Source organism: Coregonus clupeaformis, chromosome 31 (assembly GCF_020615455.1).
Source record: "Coregonus clupeaformis isolate EN_2021a chromosome 31, ASM2061545v1, whole genome shotgun sequence".
Classification (NCBI taxonomy): Eukaryota; Metazoa; Chordata; class Actinopteri; order Salmoniformes; family Salmonidae; genus Coregonus; species Coregonus clupeaformis.
Genome location: NC_059222.1, coordinates 39310253 through 39321709, shown reverse-complemented (window position 1 = coordinate 39321709; position 11457 = coordinate 39310253). Strand labels below are relative to the sequence as shown.

The window sequence follows — 11457 nt, the reverse complement described above, 5'->3', positions numbered from 1 at the left end:
TAGTATAAAGCATTAGTTAGACTTACAGCCTTGACCTTTGTTAGATACTGTTTGAAGTCAGTGTGATTGGAGTGTAATTCATGTCAGAGACAGACAGTGGTCGTATTACGACATAGAGACCAAGGGCCCAAAAAACTACAACAGTATCAAGGACTGTTTCCCCTTCACCCTAACACCACTGACCTTGACAAACCCTAACACCACTGGCCTTGACAAACCCTAACACCACTGACCTTGACAAACCCTAACACCACTGGCCTTGACAAACCCTAACACCACTGGCCTTGACAAACCCTAACACCACTGGCCTTGACAAACCCTAACACCACTGGCCTTGACAAACCCTAACACCACTGGCCTTGACAAACCCTAACACCACTGGCCTTGACAAACCCTAACACCACTGGCCTTGACAAACCCTAACACCACTGGCCTTGACAAACCCTAACACCACTGGCCTTGACAAACCCTAACACCACTGGCCTTGACAAACCCTAACACCACTGGCCTTGACAAACCCTAACACCACTGGCCTTGACAAACCCCTAACACCACTGGCCTTGACAAACCCTAACACCACTGGCCTTGACAAACCCCTAACACCACTGGCCTTGACAAACCCTAACACCACTGGCCTTGACAAACCCTAACACCACTGGCCTTGACAAACCCTAACACCACTGGCCTTGACAAACCCTAACACCACTGGCCTTGACAAACCCTCTCTTTTTGTCTCGCTCTCTCTCCCTCACTTTCTCTCTTCTTCTCTCACTCTCTCTCTCTCTGCCTCACACAAAGTCACTTCCTAGCAGTGCATTACCTAATCCCAGTACCGATTACCATTCCCACTCTGCCACTGAAGTAATGAGATTACAACACACACATTCATCCTCAAGGTCAGCACATGCCCCGTTCCCACAGTGAGACTGATTATCGTTTTGATGCCTTGCATACTATCTGTACAATAGAGAAGACATCATGTTTGTACATGTTGATAAGGGTGAAGACAAACAGTACCAGAAGAACATTGCCCTGCATTCCTAATATGGTTAAGGATAAGGATAAGAGGGATGTGCTGCTGAGTAGTTGGCTTTATAAAAACGTCATGTACAGTGTCTCTGTTTGTACAGTAAAGATATATATACCTGTACTATCTTGTCCTGCGGTTTGAGGCCGGCCTTGGCAGCAGGAGAGTCCTCGTCCACAGCTCTGATGTACTGGCCTGGTTTAGACTTCTCACTGTGCAGGTTGAAGCCGTAGCCCTTCGCACCCTTCTTCATGGAGCACAGACGAGGACGTAGATCTGCCTTCCAGTCCTACAGAGAAAACAGATCTAGTTAACCACATACCTATGTTGCTATAAAAGAGACCTACACAGACAGAAAACAGATCTAGTTAACCACATATCTATGCCTAGAGAGAGTGAGAGAGAGAGAGAGAGAGAGAGAGAGAGAGAGAGAGAGAGAGAGAAAGCATGTCTAGTTCAGCACATATCTTCACTGTTACATGGAGAGCAGATCTTTTCCCTCACAGATCTATACCTCTACAAAGAGCGAAATAGCAGATTGCTTATTGCAAAGAGAAAAATTAGCACCAAACCAACCCCAAATTTTAAAGCAACAGATATAAAAATTTGGTTACAATACCATTAGTGTGACAAAGATCCAGAGAGAGACTGGATTCTAGCGTTCAACAACCATCCAAAGACCCAGAGAGAAATAGGCTAAGTTACTGTTGTCAATGTTTTAGAGAACACAGAGAGAACCCTCCATGAACACAGAGAGAACCCTCCATGAACACAGAGAGAACCCTCCATGAACACAGAGAGAACCCTCCATGAACACAGAGAGAACCCTCCATGAACACAGAGAGAACCCTCCATGAACACAGAGAGAACCCTCCATGAACACAGAGAGAACCCTCCATGAACACAGAGAGAACCCTCCATGAACACAGAGAACCCTCCATGAACACAGAGAACCCTCCATGGCAGGTTTACACCAGAGACAGGGAGCTGGGACAATTAAAACGTTTCCCTGTGTTTTATTAGTGCAAATGTGGAACATAGAGACGGCTAGCAAGGAAAACGGACATGAAGCGTATTGAACTTAGTGCACTGCTGTTACTATATACTGACCAATCAAGCATACTTCAGTTTTCCTCTAAGAATACTATAGCTCCTCCATGTTACATACTTGCTTTTACATACTATAGTTCTATGAATATGAACAGTAGGATAATACTGTATCTAAGAGGAGCAGTTCAGACTCCAGGACGTCATTGTAAAGAAGAATTTGTTCTTAATTGACCTGCCTGGTAAAATAAAATCAATATAAAAGAAACAAGTGTGTGTGGCTTGGGTTGTGTGAGAGAGCTGTGTGCGTGCGCGCGTTAAACTCTGTGTCTCACGTGAGTGACAAGGCTTCCTGGAGTGTCTAGCTGAGCTCTGGACACTGACTGGTGTTCAGTGTAACGGGCTAATCCAGGAGTGGCCATATGCTGGGCTAAGCATTTAATCCCACTAGAGGTGGGGACAGGCTAACAGCTACATAGGACTGTAGCAGCAGAAAGGGCAATGAGGTTATCAACAGCACAGCCAGAGAGAGGTTGGAAACCAAACCTCCATGTTGGAAACCAAACCTCCATGTTGGCACCAACCAAACCCTCTATGCAAAACATTCTCATTCATAACCAGACTACAATTGTTCTTGGAACTTCTGGTCCCAATATGGCGTCCATTAGAATTCCAAATCTCAAACAAAGTTTGCAGAAGTCTCTAAATGTATATGGCTGTGATATGGTTCAACACTAATGAGAATAGCAAGGGAAGACAGGAAATGTAGTCAGATTTATTGAGGACAAAACGTTTTGAATAAAAAACACCCTGGTTATTGGTGATAAATCCTGTTTCAGTCATAACTAATGGAACAGATCCTGATGCTGGAAAGGTGGAGACACACTTTATGACCAGGGGATATATAGGGCCTATAACTATTTAGCATACAACAGCAATGATAGAGAACAAACATCATGAGCCCTAATAAAAAGTGCTCCTCCTCACTGATAAAAAGGGTTGTTCCGGAGATTATCGCTCTGTAATCGTTAGTCACCTGTTAATAATTATCTGTTACCAACCTTAAGAGCAACCTTTGCATTCTGATCCTGAACGTCCACCCATGTTGGGTGTCTCCCTGCTGTAGAATACTTGCTCACTTGCAGAAAATAAACCCAGTTTATCTGTGTCCCAAATGACACCCTATTCCTTATGGACCCTGGTCAAAGGTAGCGCACTATATTGGAAATAGGGTGCAGTTTGAGACTCAACGGCGGTATATGATTGGTTAAATATCCTAAATAGTCAGGGTAGTGTTGTTTCTGGCTGGGATGAACATGGAAGGTCATTATTGAGCGTTTCATTGATTCACACATGGCTTCATAACCATTGACTGTTGAGGACGATCAACACAGGCAGTATGACAGCTTCTGTACTGAATGGTACATTAAACTATTAAAACTCATAGTAGAATGGGTGGAAGCCAGGACAATCTCACATTCCTGACTGTCAAGTGTCAACAGTAATGATGTCAAACAAACATGATTTTGAATGTGGGAGACACAAATAGTATGCACACACACACACAGAGAGAGAGAGAGAGAGAGAGAGAGAGAGAAGAAAGCACTGAGGGCCATCGAAGGTCTCCAGTTATTACAAGCACAACAGAGAGAGAACCAGCCAGACACAGGAGGAGAACAGAGAGAGAACCAGCCCAAGACACAGGAGGAGAACAGAGAGAGAACCAGCCCAAGACACAGGAGGAGAACAGAGAGAGAACCAGCCCAAGACACAGGAGGAGAACAGAGAGAGAACCAGCCCAAGACACAGGAGGAGAACAGAGAGAGAACCAGCCCAAGACACAGGAGGAGAACAGAGAGAGAACCAGCCCAAGACACAGGAGGAGAACAGAGAGAGAACCAGCCCAAGACACAGGAGGAGAACAGAGAGAGAACCGAGAGAGAACCAGCCCAAGACACAGGAGGAGAACAGAGAGAGAACCAGCCCAAGACACAGGAGGAGAACAGAGAGAGAACCAGCCCAAGACACAGGAGGAGAACAGAGAGAGAACCAGCCCAAGACACAGGAGGAGAACAGAGAGAGAACCAGCCCAAGACACAGGAGGAGAACAGAGAGAGAACCAGCCCAAGACACAGGAGGAGAACAGAGAGAGAACCAGCCCAAGACACAGGAGGAGAACAGAGAGAGAACCAGCCCAAGACACAGGAGGAGAACAGAGAGAGAACCAGCCCAAGACACAGGAGGAGAACACGAGAGAGAACCAGCCCAAGACACAGGAGGAGAACAGAGAGAGAACCAGCCCAAGACACAGGAGGAGAACAGAGAGAGAACCAGCCCAAGACACAGGAGGAGAACAGAGAGAGAACCAGCCCAAGACACAGGAGGAGAACAGAGAGAGAACCAGCCCAAGACACAGGAGGAGAACAGAGAGAGAACCAGCCCAAGACACAGGAGGAGAACAGAGAGAGAACCAGCCCAAGACACAGGAGAATAGAGAGAGAACCAGCCCAAGACACAGGAGGAGAACAGAGAGAGAACCAGCCCAAGACACAGGATGAAAACAGAGAGAGAACCAGCCCAAGACACAGGAGGAGAACAGAGAGAGAACCAGCCCAAGACACAGGAGGAGAACAGAGAGAGAACCAGCCCAAGACTCTCTCTTTCTCCCCCCTCGCCCATCATCCCTACTTTCCATAGACAGGACTGTTTCTTCTCCATCTCAATAGGACTGTGTTTGGCAGACTGACATGTTGAGGTTAGGACTGTTGGGAGTTAAAAGGGTGTTGGTCCTTGCTGGGACTGTCAGCCATTGATGTTGAGTGAGAAGAATCCTGCCCACGGGAAGGTAGCATAACACAGGGTCTCCTTACAGAACTACACAGTACAAGGACTAAAGCCCCCACACATCCTGCTGGTGTCTGTCACTACGCCCATCTCCAACCCTAGGTCGTCCTCAGGGGGTCTGGGAGGCCAGGCAGGCTGACAATGAGAAGCTTTGTCCTGGGGAGACGGAGAGGCCTGAGCCGCTGATCCCCTGATCCCAAGCCAGCCGCTGTCACAGCAAAGACCTGCAATCTAAACACTATGAGGGTGGTTTCCTCAGCCAGCTGTAGCCACAGCAAATACTTTCAATCTTTGATAGACAAGCAGTTGTAAATGGATTGATGTTTTGGGGATGATTTGAGCGGTTTGTTTTGAGCTTTGGCAACACTAGTAGTGCCGACTTAAATGGCACAGCTCAAAACAAACAGTTCAAATGCATCCAAAAACAACCGCTTGTCTATTAAAGATCTCATTCAGCTTCAAGGTATTTTGTTGAAGCTTTAATGCAGCAGAGTTACAGAGCAGCGAGCTCCAAGCATTCAACCCACCAGCAGCAGCAGTATTTGACTGTCACTCTGTCTCACTGCGTCCCAAATGGCATCCTATTCCGTATACAGTGCCTTGCAAAAGTATTCATTCCCCCTTTTCCAATTTTGTTGCATCACAACCTGTAATTTAAATGGATTTTTATTTGGATTTCATGTAATGGACATACACAAAATAGTCAAAATTGGTGAAGTGAAATGAAAAAAATAGAAGAACATTAATAACAGAAAAATGGTGTGTGCATTTGTATTCACCCCCTTTGCTATGAAGCCCCTAAATAAGATCTGGTGCAACCAATTACCTTCAGAAGTCACATAATTAGTTCAATAAAGTCCACCTGTGTGCAATCTAAGTGTCACATGATCTCAGTATATATACACACCTGTTCTGAAAGGCCCCAGAGTCTGTAACACCACTAAGCAAGGGGCACCACCAAGCAAGCAGCACCATGAAGACCAAGGAGCTCTCCAAACAGGTCAGGGACAAAGTTGTGGAGAAGTACAGATCAGGGTTGGGTTCTAAAAAATATCCGAAACTTTGAACATCCCACGGAGCACCATTAAATCCATTATTAAAAAATGGAAAGAATATGGCACCACAACAAACCTACCAAGAGATGGCCGCCCACCAAAACTCATGGACCAGGCAAGGAGGGCATTAATCAGAGGGGCAACAAAGAGACCAAAGATAACCCTGAAGGAGCTGCAAAGCTCCACAGCGGAGATTGGAGAATCTGTCCATAGGACCACTTTAAGCCGTACACTCCACAGAGCTGGGCTTTACGGAAGAGTGGCCAGAAAAAAGCCATTGAAGAAAAAAATAAGCAAACACGTTTGGTGTTCGCCAAAAGGCATGTGGGAGACTCCCAAAACATATGGAAGAAGGTACTCTGGTCAGATGAGACTCAAATTGAGCTTTTTGGCCATCAAGGAAAACGCTATGTCTGGCGCAAACCCAACACCTCTCATCACCCCGAGAACACCATCCCCACAGTGAAACATGGTGGTGGCAGCATCATGCTGTGGGGATGTTTTACATTGGCAGGGACTGGGAAACTGGTCAGAATTGAAGGAATGATGGATGGCGCTAAATACAGGGAAATTCTTGAGGGAAACCTGTTTCAGTTTTCCAGAGATTTGAGACTGGGACGGAGGTTCACCTTCCAGCAGGACAATGACCCTAAGCATACTGCTAAAGCAACACTTGAGTGGTTTAAGGGGAAACATTTAAATGTCTTGGAATGGCCTAGTCAAAGCCCAGACCTCAATCCAATTGAGAATCTGTGGTATGACTTCAAGATTGCTTTACACCAGCAGAACCCATCCAACTTGAAGGAGCTGGAGCAGTTTTGCCTTGAAGAATGGGCAAAAATCCCAGTATGTGCCAAGCTTATAGACATACCCCAAGAGACTTGCAGCTGTAATTGCTGCAAAAGGTGGCTCTACAAAGTATTTACTTTGGGGGGGGTGAATAGTTATGCACGCTCAAGTTTTCTATTTTTTGTCTTATTTCTTGTTTGTTTCACAAGAAAAAATATTTTGCATCTTCAAAGTGGTAGGCATGTTGTGTAAATCAAATGATACAAACCTCCAAAAAAATGCATTTTAATTCCAGGTTGTAAGGCAACAAAATACGAAAAATGCCAAGGGGGGTGAATACTTTCAAAAGTAGTCGACTATATAGGGAATAGGGTAGCATTTGGGACTATAGGGAATAGGGTAGCATTTGGGACTATAGGGAATAGGGTAGCATTTGGGACTATAGGGAATAGGGTAGCATTTGGGACTATAGGGAATAGGGTAGCATTTGGGACTATAGGGAATAGGGTAGCATTTGGGACTATAGGGAATAGGGTAGCATTTGGGACTATAGGGAATAGGGTAGCATTTGGGACTATAGGGAATAGGGTAGCATTTGGGACTATAGGGAATAGGGTAGCATTTGGGACTATAGGGAATAGGGTAGCATTTGGGACTATAGGGAATAGGGTAGCATTTGGGACGCATCCCTGTCTCTCCCTCTGTATTCGTCCTGATTCTGAAAAGGCTGTCGTGCTGTTTGCCGAAGCTGAGACTGGAACAGAGTAAATAGGCATTTTAACGTCGTAGATTTAGCCGGTGGTAACTTGTGGAATAGACACTGGCTGGAATGAGGTTTTAACCAATCAGCATTCAGGATTAGACCCATCCGTTGTATAAGGAGAAAATAACTACCATCTGGCACACGTCAAGTGTGTGTGTGTGTGTGTGTTACACTGCTGTAAGGAGAATCAGACTCACAACAGCCTTCGGATAGGCAGGAGGATGAGTAGGCTATATCAGAATAGCGTGGGAGGAATGCAAAAGACAGAGTACTTGTTTTGTGACGTCCATAGTGAAGAGAGACTCAGCAGATTATCAGTTTTTCCCCTACCATTACGTAGGCGGGACGCCTTTAGCTTCTACAGTAGGTTGCCTTTTGTAGGCCTTAATTGGTTTATTTTGACTGAAAATGAGGCTGTTTGCACTGCAGTCTCGGTGCCACACTTAGATCAAATACCTAGAGGAAGCACAAGTACACACAGGCCCGCCCATCTCTCTCTCTCTCTCACTCTCTCAGAAAACCGCAGAGCACATATTGGGTCAGGTAGTAGACCTACTGCTAACAGGAAGTCTTGGAGGCTGTGTCAAAATGACTGAACCTCACACTGTGGCACGGAGTCTTCATAATACTAATGGGTGTGTGTGAGTGTGTGAACACGCAGCTACCTTATCCTTACTAATAAAGATGAGCATATCTGCATAGCACTGCCTAGCTTACACGTGGAAACTAAAGGCCTGTAAAAACTGGACTTTCTTTTTTGTCATAACATTCCTTAGTCCTGCATCTCAAAGGTTAATGTTTTTACAGCTCACTACAGAAAGATGTGTATCCGGTATCTAGGGGACCCAGGACTGCAGCCAACACACAACAAACTAAACTCCACTACACACTAACTCTCTGGTGGGCGATTCCACGGCAGCAAAGAATTGTTCTGGTATCTAAGATTTTAAAACTATATTTACCCCTTTTTCTCCCCAATTTCGTGATATCCAATTGGTAGTTACAGTCTTGTCCCATCGCTGAAACTCCTGTACGGACTCGGGAGAGGCGAAGGTTGAGAGCCATGCGTCCTCCGAAACCGGCCCGCCACAAGGAGTCGCTAGAGTGCGATGGGACAAGGACATCCCGGCAGGCCAAACCCTCCCCTAACCTGGACGACGCTGGGCCAACATGGGTCTCCCAGTCGCGGCGAACCCGGGTCTGTAGCGATACAGGGCCTTAGACCGCGGCGAACCCGGGTCTGTAGCGATACAGGGCCTTAGACCGCGGCGAACCCGGGTCTGTAGCGATACAGGGCCTTAGACGCGCGGCGAACCCGGGTCTGTAGCGATACAGGGCCTTAGACCGCGGCGAACCCGGGTCTGTAGCGATACAGGGCCTTGAGACCGCGGCGAACCCGGGTCTGTAGCGATACAGGGCCTTAGACCGCGGCGAACCCGGGTCTGTAGCGATACAGGGCCTTAGACCGCGGCGAACCCGGGTCTGTAGCGATACAGGGCCTTAGACCGCGGCGAACCCGGGTCTGTAGCGATACAGGGCCTTAGACCGCGGCGAACCCGGGTCTGTAGCGATACAGGGCCTTAGACCGCGGCGAACCCGGGTCTGTAGCGATACAGGGCCTTAGACCGCGGCGAACCCGGGTCTGTAGCGATACAGGGCCTTAGACCGCGGCGAACCCGGGTCTGTAGCGATACAGGGCCTTAGACCGCTGGCGAACCCGGGTCTGTAGCGATACAGGGCCTTAGACCGCGGCGAACCCGGGTCTGTAGCGATACAGGGCCTTAGACCGCGGCGAACCCGGGTCTGTAGCGATACAGGGCCTTAGACCGCGGCGAACCCGGGTCTGTAGCGATACAGGGCCTTAGACCGCGGCGAACCCGGGTCTGTAGCGATACAGGGCCTTAGACCGCGGCGAACCCGGGTCTGTAGCGATACAGGGCCTTAGACCGCGGCGAACCCGGGTCTGTAGCGATACAGGGCCTTAGACCGCGGCGAACCCGGGTCTGTAGCGATACAGGGCCTTAGACCGCGGCGACACTTGGGAGGCCCCCCAAAAATGTTGCAATACAAATGTAAAAAGCATTCCAAACATCCTTCCTCCCAAATAAGTTTTTATGTGAGAATTGCAAAAACAATCGGATAATATTTTCCACTCCTGCTGCTGTGGAATCATCCTGGTGGCTAAGGCTTACGGTCCTCATAGTCTGGTTGTTTCAATGTGTCTTCATCACTGTACCATTGTGAAGAAAATCGATAAGAGATGAATATCTACAGTGGCAATAGAGGGTAAACCAAAACATTTAGTCCATGCTTGAAGATTGAGGGTGTTTTATTGGTGTTGCGTCTTAATTAAAAATATATACTGTATATTTAACCCTTATTTTACCAGGTAAGAGTTTGTGTGAAACCCTTGAACTTAGATCTGCACTATTGTCTTGCACAACCACCCAGAGATAATCATCAACTAACTGGAGAAACATCTAGCACTGCAAATTCAAATCAGATCCGTCTACACTACACAGGACAGGACAGTCTGAAGAGAGATGGGCTGATAGCAGTAGACTAGTTACAGGGTCAAGTTAAGACACAGGTTTCATCCCAAATGGCCAGGGCCCATAGGGCACTGCGTAGGTAGCAGGGTGCCATCTGGGAGCCACCCATAGGAAGACACTAGCTTCATCAACAAAGGTGCAACACACCGGATGAACACACTAACTAGACACAGCAGTCTGACAGCACCTGATAACATCTCATTATTGAGCAATGATTGGGCCTGTGTTTGATCATGAATAGTGAGTCAGCATCAACGCATCTGACGGACGGACGGACAGACAGACGGGTGAGGCAGGTGTGGGGGACTGGGTGTGTGTCTCTCCATCCTTTTAGATGGGAGACGGGATGGGAGACGGGATGGGAGACGGGTGAGGCAGGTGTGGGGGACTGGGTGTGTGTCTCTCCATCCTTTTAGATGGGAGACGGGTGAGGCAGGTGTGGGGCATGGGCTAATGGCTGAATGAATGTAAACAGAGAAGTACTGTCATGCTGGTTATAGAAGGGCCTTTCACCTCTGCTCTAGTCAAAAGGATATCATAACGCGGCAAACACGAACAGCCCATTGTTGAGCTACATGACCACAACATTTACATGGCTTCACATCACATCAGTCTCCCTCTCTGTCTCTCTCTGAAAACAAGTCTGAAGTTTACCAGAGAAACAGGCTTTCCTGAACGAACCCCATATAGACTTGTAATACTATATGATAGACACAATAATATGAACTGCCATGAAGTTTATCTTCCTTTAAGGTTTCTGTTTAGTACCATGAACCATCTTCCTTTGTCTTCCTTTGTCGTGACTAAATGTCTGACAATCTGATCTGCTTGCCCACACAGTCAGAGTTTTGTGTTCTCTGACACAATATACATTATGACTTCCATCTCCTCTGTCTACCAACCAGCAAAACAAACACTGGCTGTCTCACTCACTCAGTCAGTCAGTCTTTTCTTTCCTGTTCTGGTTGTTCTAGTCTTTTCTGGTCTGGTACTGTTGTCAACGGTGACCGTGCTGTCTGGCCTGGCGCCATGGCAACACACAGGACGTGGTTTCTTCAGATAGACTGATGATGTGGCTCCACCCTAAACCCCAGATAACGGTAGCTACATGGCTCTTCATGAACTGACTGTCTTTATACAGGCTTCCTGTAGAGAATATAATGAAGATTGACCACTCAAACGGTAGTCTGGACAGTCCGATACAAAGGTAAGGCATCCCCTATGGACAAAAGCATCTCTAGAACGCAGCATGGTAAGACCTAGAACGCAGCATGGCCTAACCTACGGTGTTCTCTACTGGGCCTGGAATCTCCACACAGCTATGCCAGCAGACCACAGGCCTCTTGCCACACACACTTACAGTATTGCAACTTCACACAC

At 47.2% G+C, this 11457-nt stretch overlaps 1 protein-coding gene across 2 annotated transcripts in view; it reads right to left on the bottom strand.

Moving 5' to 3' along the window:
* The window catches only part of LOC121547720 (Na(+)/H(+) exchange regulatory cofactor NHE-RF1), a 31334-nt gene that overhangs the window by 8685 nt on the left and 11192 nt on the right, over window positions 1-11457 (bottom strand). For both annotated transcript variants that reach the window (XM_041859131.2, XM_041859132.2), the window contains exon 2: window positions 1146-1316. In XM_041859131.2, coding sequence (XP_041715065.1) covers window positions 1146-1316 — 171 coding nt within the window. The remainder of the gene's footprint in view (window positions 1-1145; window positions 1317-11457) is intronic.